Source organism: Hypanus sabinus, chromosome 29 (genome assembly GCF_030144855.1).
Source record: "Hypanus sabinus isolate sHypSab1 chromosome 29, sHypSab1.hap1, whole genome shotgun sequence".
NCBI lineage: Eukaryota > Metazoa > Chordata > Chondrichthyes > Myliobatiformes > Dasyatidae > Hypanus > Hypanus sabinus.
In genome coordinates, this window is record NC_082734.1 from 17,822,863 (window position 1) to 17,843,826 (window position 20,964).

At 43.7% G+C, this 20,964-nt stretch overlaps 1 protein-coding gene across 2 annotated transcripts; it reads right to left on the reverse strand.

Moving 5' to 3' along the window:
• Nucleotides 1–214: 214 nt before the first annotated feature.
• Nucleotides 215–16,794, reverse strand: c29h22orf23 (chromosome 29 C22orf23 homolog). 2 transcript variants are annotated; one of them, XM_059953836.1, is made up of 6 exons: nt 16,623–16,794; nt 10,128–10,190; nt 9,330–9,509; nt 2,655–2,786; nt 1,183–1,283; nt 215–546 (listed from the first exon to the last, which is right to left on the reverse strand). In XM_059953836.1, the coding sequence occupies exons 1-6, from the start codon at nt 16,720–16,722 to the stop codon at nt 454–456; spliced, it is 669 nt and encodes a 222-aa protein (XP_059809819.1). In that variant the 5' UTR covers nt 16,723–16,794; the 3' UTR covers nt 215–453. The 2 variants fall into 2 exon arrangements, with proteins under 2 accessions (XP_059809819.1, XP_059809818.1); XM_059953835.1 differs by having other exon boundaries at nt 10,128–10,223.
• Between the last annotated feature and the right edge of the window lie 4,170 nt (nt 16,795–20,964).

Sequence of the window (20,964 nt, forward strand, 5' to 3'; positions counted from 1 at the left end):
TCTCCCCTCTCCATGCCACTGATGTTGTCCAAGGGAAGGGCATTAGGACCCATACAGTGGTGTCAATGTGTGGTTAAGTGCTTTGCTCAAGGACACACACGCAGCCTCACCCAAGGCTCGAACTAGCGTCCTTCAGATCACTAGGCCAACGCCTTAACCACTTGGCCACGTGCTCTTTATTGTATCACCTGAAATAAAAGAGACCACAGAAAACTTGTCGATGTTCATTGCTTTTTTAACTCTGCATTTCTTATCTTACAAATGATATCAGGTGGAAAAAGAACAAACACTGACCTTTCATTCTCCCATCCCATTCATACAGAGAGGGCACTTCCTGCGTGGGATCAGACTCTGCCTAAGGAAGGTGGAGCTGTAAATGTTTTTATGAAATGAGTCTTTCAGGTAATTTTTAATTCTTTAGACACTATTTTGATATCTAGTATAAGACTATGATCAAGCAGATTCCCCCTTCTTCTTGTCCATCTCCATTTGCTGCCTCAATTCACTGCTCCTCTTCTTGTCGATCTCCTTCATCTCCTGGATTTTCTGTAACAGACACACAACAGATATTAGTCAAGAGATGACTGAAGTGTGAAAATCATTATCGCTCAACAAGATGTTGCTGATTGATGCACTCTACACTGGCAAATACAATTCCTTTTTTGCATAACTAATAGCTGACAACAATCAGGAGTGAGTAAGACCACTTTTATGGGAGGATAGAGAGAAAAGAGTGAATGAGTGAGGAAAGGGTACAAAAGGAATGAAGAAGAGTGATGGTTCAAAAAGGAATGAGAGGGGTTTTACAGGGATTGTGAGAGATGAAGAGTTCCTATAGGGGATATGGAGACGGGAGATTCTGTAGGAAATAAAAAGGATGTGATAGATAGGAGATGACAGGAAGAGGTGAACTACAGAAAGAACTGTGAACAAGATGATGGGCAGTGAAGGTACAATCCTTGGACTCAGCCAAGGGGAAGAGTTAAAAATACAACATGATCTACCCAGAACAGTGAATGGGTCCAGTTCTGTTATGATCAGACAGTACCTTTCTCAGTCCAGTGAGGATAAAACCCACACTAGGCTTCTCCACAACTGTATCTATGATTAAGTAGAGTTCAGGTGCACTAGATGGAAATGTTTGGGATTACTTGTTGCTCTGCAAGTATCTCCCCATAGTACCTGGGAAATTTCTGCGTGAATGATTCCACGGAATTCCTTCCCTCGGCCAAAGGATTCCATTTGCTCCAGGAACTGCCTTCTCTCTTCAATCTCATTACATACTAAACAGGAGGGAAGAGAAAGACAAAATAGTAATGGCCATCCCATCCCTGACAGCACTTGGCCACCCGCATCACTTTCTGCTTCACTCTCAGATACTGTACTCCCCTATTCGCTCAATTATCCCCTTCTTTATCACTAACTTGGAAAGTACTTTCCCAAACTATTCCATCCTCAGGCACCATGCCTTCCAGTCTTCTCTCTCCACCCTCACCAACACAACATCCTGACACTTGCTCTCATCCTCAGTCAGCAGTCACCACTCTCCCAACCTAGATGCTCCTGACTATAAACTCCCATTCTCTGACAACATCTAGCACACCATCCTGCAGTATTCTCTCAACTTCGCCCACTTTAATTAGTGCAAACACCCATTTCTAATGGGCTGTATCACCATCCGATAAGGGATATATGCTACAGCACAGGATTGAAAGAAGCTGCAGAAAGTTGTAAAATTAGTCAGCTCCATCATGGGTACTAGTTTCCATAGGATCCAAGACACCTTCAAGGAGCGGTGCCTCAGAAAGGCAGTGTCCACTATTAAGGATCCCTGTCACCATGACCTACGACATACCCGCTTCTCATTGCATCAGGGAGGAGGTACAGAAGCCTGAAGGCACACACGCAGCAATTCAGGAACAGCTTCCTCTCTGCCGTCCAATTCCTAAATGGATGTTAAACCCAGAAACTAATTTTTAAAATTATTTTTGTTTTTGCACTATTTTTAATTTAACTATTTAATATACATGTATATACTTACTATAATTAATATATTTATATTTTTCTACATTTATCATGTATTTCATTGGACCCTAAGTTAACAAAGTTCACGACATATGCACGTGATATTAAATCTGATTCTGATTCAATAGAGCATTCCTGCCACTTTCGTTTCTGCCCACATTCCAGCATCTCAACAAGTTGGGGGTGTGGGGCTTGACTGTACAGCACGGTGGTGCAGCTGTTTCACAGTTCTAGAGACCTCAGTTGCTGTCCGAGATCACAGTGAGGTGCATGAGCTCCTGCGCAAACTCTTAATCCTTCCTTCATTCCAATGATGTGGTGGTAGGTTAACTGGCTGCTGCAAATTGCCCTTAGAGTAGGTTAACTCTGAAAGGTGAGGGGCATGTGAGAGAGAATAAACTGGAATGGCCTCCCCTGCTGTCAGCCTCCTGAAGCTACTCTTCAAGTCCTGAGCAACAATCTCAACAACCCAGGATCAGAGACACAAAGGGAGCAGAACCAAACAGGTGAACACCAGAATCACAACCAGTACAGGAAACAGGCGTTGGATCATGAGCAGGACCACTGCCAGATTCTGGATTAGCATTAAAGGTGCGTGCTGGTGAGTTGCTGGTGGCAGAAGTACTTACGCTCGTCGAACCGGTCAATTTCTGGCTTCTCTTCTTCCTCCTCCTTTGGTCTTTGTTTCTTGTCTGGCATTGGACCATCCTTCCCAGTAGCCATGATATTCTGCAGGCGTTGCTTTTCCTTCTCCAAGTTTCCTGAAGTTAACCATCACAGCGGACGAGAAAGAGAACGAGCACAAGAAGGAGGTACAATGATAAGTTTGCAGGTGACTTGGTAACTGGTGGTGTTTTAGGAGCAAAAAGGATAGTCATTGGCTGCAGGAAGGCGTTGCTCAATTGGTAAACTGGGCAGGGCAATGACAGATGGAATTCAGTCAAATAAGTGTGAGTGTAATGGTTAGCACATACACACTGAATGGTAGGGCTGAAGGGAGCATTGAAGAACAGAGGGGCATTCGCGTACAAGTCCAAGGATTTCTGAAGTTAGCAGGATAGATAAATAAAGTGGTAAAGAAGGCATACAGGACACTTGCCTTCATTGGCTGAGTGACAGATATAAGAACATGGAGTAATAGTACAACTTCGTTAGATATTGGTTAGGCCACGGTGGTGTATGTGAACAATTCTGGTTCTATCTATTGTATAAAAGTTGTATGACTAAGGATATGACTGAACTAGAGAGGATCCAGGATATTGATGGTATGGAGTATTTCTGTTATCAAGCTGTGTTTGTTTTCCTTGGAGCAGAGGAGACTGCGGGACCTGGTAAAGGTACACAAAATTATGAGGGGCTTAAATAAAGTAGATAACAGGAAATCCTTCTCCATAGCAGAGGTGTCTGAAACTAAAGGACCAAGGTTGATGGCAACAGGCAAGAGGTTTAGAGGAGACCTAAAGAAAAGGGTTTCTCCCAGGGGATGGCTGGAATTTGGAACGCACTGCCTGGGTGGGTGGGGGAGGCAGACACTCTCACAACATTTCAGAAGTAGTTAGACGGGTACTTGCATCACTAAGGTATCGAAGGCTATGAACCAAGTGCTAGAAAGTGGAATTGGTGCAAGTGATAACTTGAAGTTTAGCATGAACCTGTGGGGACAGTCAAGCAGAGGTAGTTAGAATGAGGCCAAGAAATAGTAAAGCAGGAGACAAAGTTAGTAAATCAGAAAGACTAAAACGTGTCCTCACAAAGCTGAACAAACTCCCAGCAGAAGCTGACAATGTCCCCACAAAGCTGGGCAAATCCCAGCAGAATCTAAAAATTATTTTAAAAAAAGAAAGACTAAAATGAGTGAGACTGGTGGCAGAGTGAAAGGGGCACAGACTTATAGACAAGAGTCAGAATGTCAAAGAGAGAAACATTAAAGGAGGAGTGAGACGGTGTCAGAGGCACAGAGAATCAGAGACAAGGATAATGAGAGACAGAGGTAATGGAAGACACAGATAACGACAAACATGGATAATAGCAGAGAGTGTGAATGCAAGAAGATCACAGTGTGGTGGACTAGTGTGTTCAGACAAGCACATCAGAGAATGACAGTGACAGAGGCAGGCATGTGAGATAGGGCAACAAGGCAAGAGTGACAAAGGGTGAGTGGAGGGTAAGGTAAAAGAAAATGGGATTCAGAATTACAGAATCAGCAACAGAATAACAGGGCTCGTAGTAGCATGTGTTGAGAGTGAGAGAAAGTGAGAACAGAGCCTAAGTCAGATATGGTGGTAGGCTTTTGTGGATGGGTAAAGGCGACTGTGAGAGAGTACAGCAAGAATGTTAAACATTTAAGTGTTGCAACATGGAAACAGATACAGACCATTTAGCTCCTGGTTATTTCTGTCACTTGTACAATCTGTGATCTAACTTCACATTTCTCCTTTTCTATATCTCTTCATATCTTTAGTTATCAAAATTTTACTAATTTCTGAAACAGTATTCACAGGTTCAATAAGCATTGGTTGCCTTTTTCCAAAAGCACAAACAAGTAAATCTGAGAAACTAATAATGGAAAACAAAGAGGCGATAGATGAATTAGAGGAATTTTGCACGCCGTGACTGACATTAGCAGACACAACTAACATCTCAGAAATAGTTGTAAAACAGGAGTTGAAAGGGAAGGAAGAATTTAGAAAAAACAGAATCACCAGGGAAGGAGTACTGAACAAGTTGTTACTGTCACTGTTTCTGATGGATTTCATCATACGGTCTTAATAAAAACGGCTAGGTGATGTAAATCAACTAACAGCAGGTGCTGGAAGGACCCAGCAGGTTGGGCAGCATCTGTAGAGAAAGAAAGAGACTTTACATTTCAGCTTAAGAATCTTCAGAACAGGTGAAGAATAAGGAATTATCTGGGCGAGAACATACACAACCCTCAAGTGACTTGACAAGGGTGGATGTTGAGAGGATGGTCCCTTCTCGGAAAGTCCAGTTAGAGACCAGTGTTTAAAAATAAGGGGTCATTCTTTTTAAGACAGATGAGATTATATTAATCCCTTTAGAGGCTTGTGAACCCTCAGATTTTTTCTCAAAGAGGGATGGCAGCAGATTCTTTGAATTAAAAAATTCCCATGGCGGAGGTGGGTAGTTTCCTGATCTGCAAGGGGGTGAAAGTTTACCACAGCAGATGGGAATGTAGAATTCAGGTTACATGGTTTTACTGGATGATAGAATCTGCTAGAAGGTGAGCTACCCACTCCTGCTCCTAATTCTTTTGTGCAAATGTACATTGATCTTGAACAGAAGAACTATGACAAATCCATTCATTAATAATGTCAAGTGTTATCAAATGGCATTGACTACAACCTGCTCACCCATGGCCAGGTTGGGCTTCACCAGGACTGCCTTGATCCAGACCTCTTTGTAGCCTTGTCTGAAATCTACATCTCACAGCTGAAATTTCAGAAATAAAATGAGCTGAGCGACTGCTTTTGACATCACAGCAACACTAGACCAAGTGTAGGGGTAGGAACCCTGGTAAGCTGATGTCACTTGACATTAGGCTGCTTCCCTTCCTCCACCACCAAAGATGCCCTCAACTGCACCTCTTCCATTCTGGGCACATCTGCCCTCAGGCAATCTTCTCTTGTCCTCAGCTACCATCCCACCAGCCCCCACGTCCAGCACATAATTCTTAGTGACTCTGGCCATCTCAACTGGATCCCGCATTACCATTCAGGGCCCCAAACAGTCCTTCCAAGTGAGGTGACACTTCACCTGTGAGTCTGTTGGGGTCATCTACAGTATCCGGTGCGGTCTCCTGTATATCAGTGAGGCCCAACATAGATTGGGAGACCAGTTCCTGGGAATTTAAAGGAATACTCACCTGGATTCACCTATCACTTACAGTCATCGGGTCATAGAAAAGTACAGCATAGAAACGAGCACTTCAGTCTATCTAGTCCAGGGGTCAGCAACCTTTACCACTGAAAGAGCCACTTGGACCCGTTTCCCACAGAAAAGAAAACACTGGGAGCCGCAAAACCCATTTGACATTTAAAATGAAATAACACTGCATACAACGTTTTTTTTGCCTTTATGCTATGTATAAACAAACTATAATGTGTTGCATTTATGAAATTGATGAACTCCTGCAGAGAAAACGAAATTACATTTCTGCATGCAACAAAAACATTTTGAACTCCGAAAAAAAGACGTTGGGTTGAAAGTTACTTTAAAGTAAAATACTCAATGTCTATTTGAGTCCTTCTTGTATTTATGAAAAACGCCGAACTTAAATTTTCCGCCAGCAGCAAACCAAAAATAACATCAGCCAGCTGTCAGCCTGAAAAATAAAAGGACTATTTCACTGAACAATGAAAAAATATGAATACACATAAAATAATAGGCAATTAAAATATTTATCATACTTGGTTAATGGGATTTCTGCTCCTGGACCTCAGCGCACAGCGTCTGCACATCAGGGCTGTATGACGTCACCTTCATCTTTACACAGGATCGCAAGCTGTCATCTGTGAGGCGTGCGCGATGTTTGTTTTTAATAAAGTTCATGTTGGAGAACACCTGCTCACTTACATATGTGGATCCAAAGATCGACAGGACTCAAAGCGCATACTTTTTAATGTTTACATAAATGTTTCGAACACAAGTTTGTCCGGTTTTGGAAGGTTTTCAATATCACTCCATTTGTGTTTCTGAGCAAGAACGGGCAACATCTTCAAGGTCTGCTGTCAAGCGTCTAAACTTGGACACCCATATGTCTTTGTCGGCTATGTCGGCCAGTTCCATCTCAAGATCAGGTTGACTCACACCTGCCAATGCAGTCGTATTCAGTAGGGAAGGATCGATGCTTAAGGGAGTGACCGGGAAGGATAATGTGTTTTTTTCCTCTCTGAACTCAGAGAAGCGTTTCCCAAACGATGTTTGCATTGCGATGATCGCAGAATGTAAATACTCCGAAATTATCATGTCGTGACCTTGTTTGAACTCTCTCAAATTGGGGAAGTGAGACAAAGTGCCTTTCTGTAAATCTCTGGCAAGCACTGTCAACTTGCGCTCGAATGCCAAAACATCCTCCAACATGTGCAGGGCTGTACGTCCTTACCCCTGAAGAGCTGTGTTCAGCGTGTTCAGGTGCGCTGTCATGTCTACCATGAAGTGTAGCTTTTCCAGCCACTCTGGCTGTTCCAGCTCAGGAAAGGTGAGCCCTTTGCTGCCCAGGAAAGTTTTCACTTCTTCCAGACACGCGACAAAGCGTTTCAGCACCTTCCGTCTGGACAGCCAGCGATAAAAACACGTTGTAGCGGTGTCAGTAAACTGCAGTCAAAGATAGCTTTATTCGAACTAAACAGCCTTGCTTTTAAGCCTCTCTCAACCCAGCCCCCATGGACGCGGATGCTGCAAAAGACGCGTACTCACAAACCCCCGTAGGCTATCTCCCTTAGCCGGAATGCTGGCTAATTGTGAGCCGTTTCGGATGTCGCCACACTTAGATTGTACAAGATCACCATAATCTTCAAATTTAGAATTACATTTCAAAAGCTAACAAACTAACATAAAATACATTTTAATTAAATACTGACCAATTATTTCCCAAAGCCACAGGGAGCCGCAGCACAGAGGTGAAAGAGCCACAAATGACTCGGGAGCCGCAGGTTGCCGACCCCCGATCTAGTCCATGCCGAACTACAAGTGGCCCCCGCTTTACGAATGTTTGCTTCATGCCACTTCGTTGTTACAAAAGACCTATGTTAGTGACCTGTTTCCACATTACAAAGAGGATTTCCCCTTTTAAGAAATTTTTTTTCCCATATAAATTGCTTTACACCATTTTGGCTTAAGAAAGGTTTTGTAGGAATGCTCTACCTTTGTAAAAGTGGGGGGGGGAACGACACCTGTACATAAACTGCCTAGTCCCATCAACCTACATCGAGACCATAGCCCTCCATACACCTACCATCCACGTACCTAACCAAACTTCTCTTAAACGTTGAACTCGAGCTTGCTCTCACCGCTTGTGCTGGCAGCTCATTTCACATTCTCACAAACCTCTGAGTGAAGAGGTTTCTCCTCATGTCCTCCTTAAACTTTTCACCTTTCACCCTTAACCTCTGACGTCTGCTTGTAGTCCCACCCAATTTCAATGGAAAAAGCTTGCTTGCATTTACCCTATTTATACTCCTTATAATTTTATATACTTCTATCAAACCTCCCTTCAATCTTCTACATTCCAAGGAATAAACTAACCCGTTTAATCTTTCCTTATAACTCAGGTCCTCCAATCCCAGCAATATCCTTACAAATTTTCTCCATCTTCTTTCAATCCTATTTACATCTTTCCTGTACGTGGGTTACCAAAACTGCAAACAATACTCTGAATTAGGCCAAATAAGAAACTTGTCAGCTTGTACTCTTCCCCCCCACCCCACCTTCTTATTGTGACTTGTTCCTCCTTCCTTTCCAGTCCTGATGAAGGGTTTCGGCCTGAAATGTTGACTGTTTATTCCTTTCCATAGAAGCTGCCTGACCTGCTGAGTTCCTCCAGCACTTTGTGCTTGTTGCTCTGGATTTCCAGCACCTGCAGAACATCTATTCTCTTTGAAAATTTAAAGGAGATATACGAGGCAGGTTTTTTTTACAAAGAGAGTGATGGGTTCCTGTAAAGCGCTGACAGGTGTGGTGCCGGAAGCAGATATGCGAGTGGCATTTAAGAGGCTTTTAGATAGGCATCTAAATATGCAGGCAATAGACGGATCTGGACCATGTACAGGCAGAAGGGATTAATTTAATTTGGCATAATCGTTGGCACAGACACTGTGGGTCTAAGGCCTGTTTCTATGCTGTACTGATCCATATTCTATGATTGAACTTTAATATCAAAGTATCATGTTGCAAAGCATAGGCCAATATATTCTTATTAAAATGTGGTTCCCAGAACAACCAACAGTGCTTCAACTTAATCACAGCTGCAGAAAAACCTCCTCTTCTTTAGGCTTCCATCTTTTCATTATTCAAATTGTCCTTTGCTTTAGATCCAAAGATATTTACTGCATTAAAGCCTATTTGCATAATTTTAAATAAATGCCTAAACTTGGAATAACAGTAAACTTCAAATGTCCAAGTTTGCCAACTTGCAGTTACTTGGAATTGCTTTAGAATTTAAACAACTAAATTCTTACTGATGTCTTTTCTTTTAGGATCCATGCAAATAACTTATTTCACAACCAACTTGAATGTTTAGTACGTTGTCGCTAATGTTATTACATTTGGTACATCTGATCACCTACTTGTTGGTCGAGGCCTAAATTTTTCTCGTTGGTATGCGCCACCGGCACGGCAACTTTCCGCAGGACGTAGTTGTGGTTTGGAGAAGAGGTCGGCTCGGAGAGATGGAGCTGGTGGCAGAGGAGTGGGCTCTGACACCTGGCTGGATGTGGGATTACAATTCACTGGTAAAGAATCACCCTCTGGAAAAAAACCCATAGAAAACGGAAGACAATAAACACAACTGATGAGACCACTTGGCCCATCATTCCTATGGTGGCCCTAATGAGATTAATATCATTGACCAATTAAAATTATATACTAAAGCCCAGATCATTATGTCCTTTAAAAAGAGTCTTGCTCCTAATTCTGACTGCTGGGGGGGCATTCCATTGTACCTTTCTTTCCTGTCTGTAGCCTACCCTGGTCAAGGGGCTAATGTGTTATCCTTACATAGGAATTTCTGAACAAATGCTGTAACCTCTGGTAAGCTCATGCAACCTCCAGCTTGTGAGGGTCAGGTCTAAACACAGAACCAATTAAAGCCAGAAGCCTGCCTTGCCTGAAGAAGGCAAAGTGAAGAACAAGACTGCTTTTCCAATTTGTACATTGGGTCAGTAACAAACATTTCTAGAGGCAGAGTTTAATAAAGAATAAATCTATCCCACTCCACCAATCACTGTCAATCATAATTTGGAAACAGAGAAAAAATTACTGTAGGATATAACCCTAACCCATAAAAAAATCTCCCAGGACAGGCACCACATGAGAATTTATTTACAACAAAACAGAGACTGTGGAACGTGTGTGAATGCACTCACCCTGGAGCCTTCTGTTTAGCTGCCTCTGTTGGAACAGATTCAGTTTGGATTCCTGCATCATCACTGTGTCAAGACAGATGAGGAAAGTCAGAAATCCTGCAACAGCAATAGAAGGGGTACAAAATATGTCTGTGGGGAGCTGGCCTGCTCCAGTATGTTGCTTCCTCTTTCTGCGGCTGTGCATCCACCCATTGAACGTATGTATGTTTGCATCCTCAGAATCACGTTTAGTATCACTGACTTAAGATTGTGAAAATTGTTGTTTTGCAGCAGCACTACAGTGCAAACACCAAAAATTATGACGTTACAAAAATAGTGCTGAAGAAAGTTTGATGTTCTACATTCTAAAAAAGGGATAATGAGATGGAACATCTAGAAATCTGACGACAGAGGGGAAGGAGCTGTTTTTAAGTTGTTGAGTGTGTGCCTTCAGGCTCCTGTACCTCCTCTCTGACGGTAGTAGCAAGAAGAGGGCATTTCCCAGATGGTGAAGGATGCCACCTTCTTCTGGCACAGTCCTTGGTGGTGGGAGGGTTGTGCCTGTGATGGACTGGCTGAGTCTACAGCCCTCTGCAGTCTCCTATGATCGTATCAGGTGGCAATGCTTTTCACTGTACACCTGTGGACATTTGTAAGAGTCCAAGGTGACATACTGAATCTTTTCAAACTGGCATGCCTACTTCATGACTGCATCAATGTGTTGGGCCCAGGATAGATCCTCCAGGATGTACAGGAAATCTTCTTTCTATTCATACATGTACTTCTCTCTCTGTTACCCTGATTTTGAACCACACTTTCTATGCATGTGTACTGTAAGGGTAAAACCAAAACAACTTTATATCCATTTTCTTTTCAAGAGTATCTGTGTTTGATGCCACGGCCTAATTCTGTGAATGTAATTCAGTAACATTCTTGTCTTAACTGCTCCAAGCTTTCATCACCCTTTTTTATACAGGATGGAAACAGGCCATTCTGCCCGGCATATCTGTGGTGACCAGTGGACACCCATCTGTATTAAGCCCATCTTTCAGCACTTTGCCAGTGTTCTTCTATGCCTAGGTAATTTAAGTGCTTGCCTAAACACTTGGCAGTGCTGCCAGTAACCCTCCTTTCACCACTCTCTCAGGCCATGTAGTCCAGGTACTCACCACCCTCTGGGTGAAAAAGAACCCCCGCCCCCAGATTACCTGTAATCTGTTACCACTTCCTCTAAATCCACATCCTCTAGTTTTATCCACCAATTATATGGGGAAAGGTTTCCTATAATCCACTCTATCTATATCCCTCATAATTTTATAGAATTCAATTATGTTCTCTTTTCTTCCACATGTCCAATGAAAGTATCTAGTCTCTCCAACCTCTCTTTATAACTCCACCCCAGTGAATCTCCTCTGCACCGTCTCCAGCACCATCACTTCTTTCATGTCGTGGTGACCAGAATTCCACACAGTATCCCAGCTGAGGACTGACCCGTGGAACATAACCTCCCTCCTGGCTCTGTATTCAATGCCCTGACTAATGAAAGTTAGTATCCCAATGTGCACTGCCTCCTTCAAGGACCTTTTGGACTTTACACCAAAGTCCCCCTGTTCCCCCAAATTTCCCCAAGACCCTGCAAACTATGCCCCAACTTTGTATGTCCTAATTTCATTAGTACTTCTAAAACTCCATCTGCCATTTCTCAGCCCATTTCACCAACACATCAATTACACTTTGTAACCCAAGACTACCCACCACTCTGTCAACAACTCCACCAATTCTGATAAGAGGTGGTGGTGTGTGCTTTTTGGTTAATTCTCGTTGGTGCATGGACGTTGGGGTTATGTCAACTTCTTGTTCCCCTGACTTAGAACAACTAACGATTAAATGTAGACACTTCTACTTGCCTTGGAAGTTCTCATCCGTGACTCTGACTGCAGTTTACATACTGCCAGTGGCTGATTATAAGTACGCATTCGTGAAACTGCACAATGCTGTCTGTAAACAAGAAAAAGCCCATCCTGACGCATTTCAAGTTGTAGTCACTGACTTTAACTAGGCTTGTTTGAAGAAAATCCTGCCCATTTATCACCAGCACATAACCTGTTGCACTAGGGGTCCCAACACGCTAAACCACTACTAGATTACGATAAGGAATGCCTGTCATTCCTTCCCAAAACCACATTTTGCAAGTCGGATCATTTAGCTGTACTCCTACTTCCTCCATACAGTCAGAGCCGAACCAGCAAGGCTCCAGATATCAAGACAACTAAGAAGTGGTCACAGAAGCTGAGGAACAGTTACAGGATTGCATTGAGTCAGTGGACTGGGCTGTGTTCAAGAACTTATCTGAAGACATTAATGATCACACCAGGGTCTTTACAGACTTTATTAAAACAGCTGTGGATGAGTGTGTCCTCACAAAGTTGTTCAGGGGCCCTGGATGAAGAATGAAATCCGTAACCTGCTGAGATCCAGATCAGAGGCATTCAAGCCTGAAGATCAAGACCACCACAAGAGGTGCAGATATGAGTTCTGGAAAGCCATCTCTTGGGCAAGGTGGAGATTCCAGACTAGACTGGAATCAACGAGGGATGCTTGACAACTGTGGCAGAGCTTGAATGCTATAACCTCCTACAAAGTTAAATCTTGTGACATTGCACATTGCAGAGCTTCACTTCCAGATGAGCTCAATGCCTTCTATACTTGCTTTGACCACCAGAACAGGGAGGGACCATCACGCATCCCCAGGTCTCCTGATGATCCTTTGGTCTCAGTATCCGAAGATGACGTGTGGGCTGCCTTCAAGAGAGTGAATCCAAGGAAAGCATCCGGTCTGGATGGAGTACCTGGCCAAGTACTGAAGACCTGTGCTGACCAACTGGCTGGTGTGTTCATGGATATCTTCAACCTCTCACTCTGGCAGTGTGCAGTACCATTTGCTTCAAGTAGGCTTCATTCATACTGGTATCCAAGAAGAGCATGATAACCTGTCTAAATGACTATGGCCCAGTGGCATTTACATCCACAGTGATGAAGTTTTGAGAGGCTGGTGTTGAAGCTTATCAGCTCCTGTCTGAACGGTGACTTGGATCTGCTCCAACAGGTCTACAGCAGATGCTATCTCGTTGGCTTTTCACACAGCCCAGTAACATCTAGACAGTAAAGATACATACATCAGGATGCTCTTTATTGATTACAGCTCGGCATTTAACACCATCATCCCCTCAAAACTGATCAGTGAACTCTGGGCCTTAATTACCCCTTGTGCAAATGGATTTCCTCACCTGTAGACCCCAGTCAGTTCATATTGGTAAAAACATCTCCTCCACAATCTCCATCAGCACAGGAGCACCACAGGGATTTGTACTTAGCCCCCTACTCTACTCGACACCAATGACGGTGTGGCTAAGTACAGCTCCAACACCACATACAGGTTTGCTGATGACACTGCAGTTGTGGGCTTTATCAAAGGGGGTGATGAGTCTGCATATAGGAGGGGGGGTTTAAAACTTGCCTGAATGGTGCAATAACAACCACCTCTCACTCAATGTCAATAAGATCAAAGAACCGATTGTAGACTTCAGGTGACAGAAACTAGAGGTCCATGAGCCAGTAATCATCAGAGGATCAGAGGTGGAGAGGGTCAGTAACTTTAAATTCCTGGGAGTCACTATCTCAGAGGACCTGTCCTGGACCTATCATATAAATATAATTGTGAAGAAAGCACAACAGCAACTCTACTTCCTCAGAAGTCTGCGGAGGTTCAGCATGTCATCGAAAACCTTCTATAGATGTGTGTAGTGGAAAGTGTGCTGACTGGCTGCCTCACGGCCTGGTATGGGAACACCAATTCCTTTGAGTGGAAAATCCTACAAAAGACAGTGGATTCAGCCCAGTACATCACAGGTGAAACCCTCCTAACCAATGAGCATGTGTACATGAAACATTGCCATTGAAAAGCAGCATCCATCATCAAAGATCCTCATCACCCAAGCCATGCTCTTTTCTCACTGCTGCCATCAGGACTTGCACTACCAGGTTCAAGGACAGTGACCATCAGGCTCTTGAACAAAAGGGGATAACCGTACATTTAAGATCTCTGCTTTATTGTTATTTCATGCTCGTTATTTATTACTATTACTTATATCTGCATTTACACAGTTTGTTTACAGTTACTGTTCTATAGATTTGCTAAGTATGCCCACAGAATCTCAGGGTTCTATGTGGTGACATGTATGTACTCTGATAATAAATTTTACTTTGAACTTTGACATCTGTGAACTAGTAGTTAGCACTATGCTTTGCAATATTAGTGACCTGGGTTCACTTCCCACTGTTGCCTGTAAGTCTGTTCTCCCCGTGACCACGTGGATTTCCTCCGGGTGCTCTGGTTTCCTCCCACAGTCCAAAGACAAACCGGTTGGTAGGTTAATTGGTCATTGTAAACTGTCCAGTGACTAGGTGTCAATCGGGGGTTGCTGGGCAGCGTGGTTTGAAGGGCTGGAAGGGCCTATTTCACACTGTATCACAAAAAACTCACTAAATTTGCCTCCTGCATCCACATCCAAATCATTCATGTGCACTAATAACAAAATGGGTCACAGCACCAGTCCCCTTAAGATACCACTAGTCACCAGGATCCAATCACAAAATTAACCTTCTATTATGACCCTCTGTCTGTTATTGTCCAGCCTATTTTGGTCTTAACTTGTTCTGGATCCCATGGGCCCTAACCTATTGGATGAGTCACCCACATGACACCTTGTCAAAGGCTTTCAAGTTTCCTCTCCACCACATGAACTTTATTACCTTTCACGACACATGCCGGTGACAAATAACCTGACTCTGATTCTGAAAAATTCAGTCAGGTTGGCCAGATGGAATGTGCCCTTGGCAAAGCTATGCTGGCTGCCACTGATTAGTCTGTCATTTTAGGCTTTTCCCTGCTGTCTGTTTTGAAACGCAGAACTACATTTGTCATCTTTCAGTTAACAGCTCCTACTCACTGCCATCGTGTTATTGAGCTTACCTGAAAACACCCACGTCTACCTCAGACTATATTTTGCTTAACTTGCAAAAAGGTTTTTATGTTATTTTGTCATGCAAGTTATGTGTAATTTATGTTTACGTACTTGATATTGGTCATGTTTGTAATGTACTGGGCTGCTGCTGTGAAAAGCAAATTTTTGTGGCATTTATAACTTGGCTACGTGTGGTCATGATAATAAATTTGAACTAGACCTGCCTGAAAGTCGATTCTCCTAGTCTACCTTTATCAAGTCCTGTTTATTTAATGAAATTGGCCTTTTCCAGTTTGAGGCCTTTCTTTCTGGTCTATCCCTATTTTTCTCCATAATCAGATCTCACAGTAGCGTAGTGGTTAGCACAATGCTTTACAGAATCAGCGACCCAGGTTCAATTCTCGCTGCTGCTTGTAAGGAGTTTGCACGCTCTCCCCGCGACCTCTAGTTTCCTCTCACAGTTCAAAGGCGTACCGGTTGGTATGTTAATTGGTCATTGCAAATTGTCCTGTGATTAGGCGAGGATTAAATCAGGTGATTGTTGGACCACATTGCTTGAAAGGAAAGGAAGGAAGGAAAGAAAGAAAGAAAGAGAAAAGTAAAGTTCTGGACATCATCTCCAAAAGATTCTCTATTTACACTTCCTCTACTTGACTAAACATTCTCCAAGATCAGGTCTAGTAATGCTCCCTCACTCATATTTTCACTTCTATTTATCTCCTATTTCCCTTTCTCCACTTGACAATATATAACTAGAGGTGACAGTGTAGTCAACAATGTTAATGGAAGGGAAAATCTGCCAAAGGATGATGAAAAACTGAGTGGATTGATTATCGTGTGAGACCTTTGGATCCAAGGCAGTATGAACAGCTGACTTTCTTGATGGTGACATGCGAGGAACTGTCAATAAAGGGGGGATTAAGAATCACTGAGGTTTAAGAGGCAGGTACAAAAAAGTTTATAAAACTAATTGAGGGGTGGTACTTCGCTAACATCAGACAAAGGGCAAGTGTGATCACTGCTTTCAGTTCTGAACGCCGTACTTTAGGATGGATTTACTGGCCTTAGAATGGCTGGAGTGCAGATTCACCAGAATAATGCAGGGATTAAAAGAATTATGAGGTTGCTCTGTGAACCATATTTATATTCCACTGAATGTTGAGATTTCTTTTTTCGCTATTTACCGTATTTATTTATTGAAATTATAGTAATTTTATATCACTGGACCATACTGCTGCTGCAAAACAACAAATGTAACTCAGTGATTCGGAGGAATAAGAGGTATTCTAGTCGGGGAGTCTATAATAAAAAAGGCGTGACAAATTGAGACGTTGTCATAAAACACTATAGTAAACGTGGAATTGTTTCTGCTAACTAAAAGTTGTCGAACATCAGTTGGTGAAATGAACTGCACCCAGACCAGCACCGGCTCAGACTGCTTTCCTCTCCATGTGCTGCCATCTGCCTAAAGCGGTTTAATTGCAGCCCTCACCCCTCAGCGCGTCCACAGTCTCCTTGCTGTACGAGGCTTTGGCGCAGTTCCAGAACCCACTGCCCGTGTGCACTTTCTCCGCTCCCTGCTGACCAGACATCTCGACCAACTTCGACGCCGTCCCTCAGGCTCGGCCCAGACCCGCCACAGGCGTTAGGCCCGTTGCTACGGAAACGCGACGCCACCAGCTCGTCAGCGTGTTACGTCATCCCTTTCCATGCGGGCGGGGGCGGGGCAGCACCTGGATCCAGTGCGGGGACGGGGGACGGGGGACGGGGGAAGGGGGGGGGGAGTTTTGCCCTGGATCCTGAGGAGTTTGTCATACTTTTATAGGTATATAGCAGCCACACGATGGCCAGAATGGCTTCCTTCTGCGTAATAAGGACCCCTAGATTCAAAGGGTGGGGGTGGGGTAACTAGGGCCAGTGAGGCTTGATAGGGTGGCAGGTGCAGTCTCGCTTGGAAGGTATTCTGAGGGACAGGATATATAAGTATTTGAATTGATAATTAACTGATTAAGGATAGTCAGCATGGCTTCGTGCCTAGAAGGTCACGTCTAAACAAATTTATAGAGTTTTTCGAGGAAGTTCCCTCTGACTGGAGGTCCATGACTATTTGTGTGCTGCAGGGATAGGTGCTGGGTCCATTGTTGTTTGTCATCTATATCAATGATCTGGATGATAATGTGGTTAACTGGATCAGCAAATATGCAGATGACACCAAGACTGGGCGTGTGGTGGACAGTGAGGAAGGTCATCATGGATTGCAGTGGGATCTGAACCAGCTGGGAAAATAGACTGAAAAATGCCAGATGGAATTTAACATAGTCAAGCGCGAGGTTTTGCACTTAGGTAGGACCAACCAGGGTAGGTCTTATGCAGTGAACGGCAGGGCACTGAGGAGCGTGGTAGAAGAAAGGGATCTGGGAATACGAGTTCATAATTAGTTGAAAATGGCAGCATAGACAGGATTGTAAAGAAAGCTTTTGGCACATTGGCCTTCATAAATCAATGTATGGAGTACAGGAGATAGGATGTTATGTGGAAGCTGTATAAGCCATTGGTGAGGCCTATTTAGAGTATTGTGTGCAGTGTTGTTCACCTACTTAGAGAAAAGATGTAAATAAGGTTGAAAGAGTGCAAAGAAAATTTAAAAGGATGTCGTCAGGCCTGGAAGACCCGAGTTATAAGGAGAAATTGAATAGATTAGGACTTTATTCCTTAGAATGTAGAAGATTGAAAGGAGATTTTATAAAGATATATAAAAATTTGAGATGCATAGATAGGGTAAATGCCAACAGACAATCCCCCCCCCCCCACCACTACACTGAGGTTGGGTGGGGCTACAACCAGAGGTCATTGCCTAAGGGTGAAAGGTGAAAAGTTTAAGGGTAACATCTCACTGAGCTGCCAGCACAAGTGGTGCATGTGAGCTTGATGTCAACATTTAAGAGAAATTTGGATAGGTACATGGATGGTAGGGGTATGGAGGGTAGTCCTGGTGCAGGTTGATGGGGGTTTAAAATGGTTCAGTAAGGACTAGATGGGCCAAAGGGCTTGTTTCAGTGCTGTACTTTTCCATGACTGTAAATCCACTGCATGGTTATAGAATAGCAGGGTCATCTCCTTAAACCTTGTCTGAAGTGGGAAGGGGTTGGGTACCACCACCACATTCAGGATCCAGTGAAGGTAGGTGGTAGGTGTGCCTCACCTGGATTTTCTGTGGAATGAGTGCAGAAAGGATGCTGTGTAGGTCCAATGCAGGATTGTAGTGTAGATGGCTGTACCCTAATAGATCCAGTGTGAGGTTATAGGGTGGTGGGTGGATCCCAATGGATCTAGTGCATGGTAACTGAGTGACATGAAACCCTGACTGAGCAAACCATGCAGGGTGAGAAGGGGGTAGATGCACCTCACCAGATCCACTGCAGGGTGATGAGGGCAGGTACATAACATTCAATGACAGGTGACAGAACACCAGGTATTCTGGATTTTCCTATGACATGTGTGGCCCCTTTACTGACCTTTCAAGGATCTATGAGGGGCAAGGGCAATTATTTTTATATGAGATTGGATTTGGTGTTTGTATGTGTGTGTTTACCTTCCGTTTGAATTGTTCATGACAATGTAGCGGAGGACTGCCTTTATGAATCACTTGAGTCCTTTGGGGACTCAAGTGCTCCCAGCGCCATTGGGGACAAAGGCTCAGGATAAAGTCAGGTTAACTCAAGATTTGAAAGAGAACCTGCAGATGGCAGCATTCCTACATTCCTGTATCCTGCATCCTTGGTGAAGGAGTTTTTGCAGGAGTCTTGGTGATTAAACCAGGATATTTTGCATGTGGCTCACTCTATAGCCATGATGCACTGACCAGTGTAGGAAGGACTAAGTGTGTAGGGCAGCGGAACAAGGTGCCGATGAAGAGGGCTGCTTTGTCCCAGATGGTAGCAAAACAAACACTGGAAGAACTCAGCCAGCTGTGCCGAAGGATCCCCAACCCAAAATGCTAACGTGTTTTTCTTCTCTGCAAGTGCAACTTGACAAGCTGATTTCTTTCAGGGTTTCTGTTTTCACATCAACCTTCCAGATCTGCAGTTTCATATATTTATCGTGTCTTTGAACTTCCTAAGTCTCACTCTACTTGTGGAGAGCATTACAATTTGCATCTGGTAGTAGAGAGGTTTTGGCGAAATCACCGCAGGAAGCCCAGTGTCCGTCCTGGAAGCTTGGAATTGACATGGGCAGTCCACCAAGATTCTGGTCCCCAGAGGCTGCCAGGATGGTGGGGATTTGGGATGGAAATGCCATTTGAACAGTAAGGTAGGTCATTGATGGTTATTGTCTGGTTCTTGTATGGCAAAATAATGTTACACCAGTTATCACCCCAGGCCTGAATACTGTGACCTTACTGCACTTAAGCAAGAAGCTATTCATTTTGTAAGATTTCCAAATGGAACTGAATGTTTTAGCGAGAGAGAGAGGGAGAGGGAGAGAGAGAGGGAGAGGGAGAGAGAGAGGGGGGTGGGTAGGTAGGTAGGTAGGTGTTGGCTGGTTTTACCTTTGTTTCCTGCCCAGTTTTCAAAACCTTGGTTTCTTGGTCATCTTGAATGTACCTAACCACTTGGCTCTCAAGGATAGAGCATTCCAAAGCTTCACAACCTCTGGGAGAAAATTCTTCTTCATCTCCATCTTAAGTGGGTGACTTCCTGAGACCGCACTCTGATTCTAGACACTGGGAGAACTTTCTCCCTTCATCAGATGTAGTGAGTTCCCTCAGAATCATGTCTTAACATGGTCACCACTCCTTGATAAGCATAGGTTCAGACTGCTCAATCCTTTCTTAGACCAACTTTCGCTTCCAATGAACCAATTCAGCACAAAACTTTGCAAGAAGCCGCTCCAAGCAAAACACATCCTTTGTTGAGATAAATCAAATACCTCAGATTTCAGAAGAGCCCAAGCAGTTAGATCACTCATACCAACAATAAGAGGAAGACAACTCAGATTCCTAGGACACATCATGTGGAAAGATGAACTAGAAAAACTCACACTCTCTGGAAAGATCGAGGGGAGCAAACCTAGAGGAAGACCTCGGCTTATGGACATCAAAAGCCTAGCCAGGTGGCTACACATCGAGGAAATGGAAATCATCCAAAGAACAAGGGATAGATCTGTATGGAAAACCATGGTCACCAATATCCATGTCGAATATGGTAACTAGACAGACAGACAAACTTCAGGTCTGGTCCTACCAAAGCTCTGTACATACAGTATGAAGCCAGATTTCTTAACTCTTGTATCCCTTTCCCGTACAATAAGCATCAACATCCCATTACCTACTTAATTATTTTCTGTTCATTCAAATACTGCAGAAGGAAAATCATTAATCAAGCAAATGAAGTCGAAGTTGTTTAGGACACAGCCCAAAAGATCTCCTGTAGCAATATGCTCAGAGGTTAGAAGTGATTAACTTTAAAAACACATGGGTGTAGACTAGATACAGCTGGGAAATATTCCAAATTTTTTGATACGATACAGTTGTTGTGACTTCTTTTAAAGAACTAGGCCAGGACTGTTGTTTTCTTCCAGAGCCCAGAAGTCAAGGCCTGAAGGTCAAGCCCGTGACTGACACCCTGGGGTGAAGTTGATAGCTGAGAGTCTGAGAATCCAGGGAGAAGAGCTGGAGACCCAGAGGTGGCCAATCCCAGGGTTGGTGGCTGTCTGGGTGTGTGAGTGGGTAGGTGGGAGGGATGGGAAAGGGACTTGATTTGGTGTTATTGTCACTGCTTGTGTTCTCTGTGGAATGTTGTGGGCATACTACGCTGGCACCAGAGTGTGCGGGG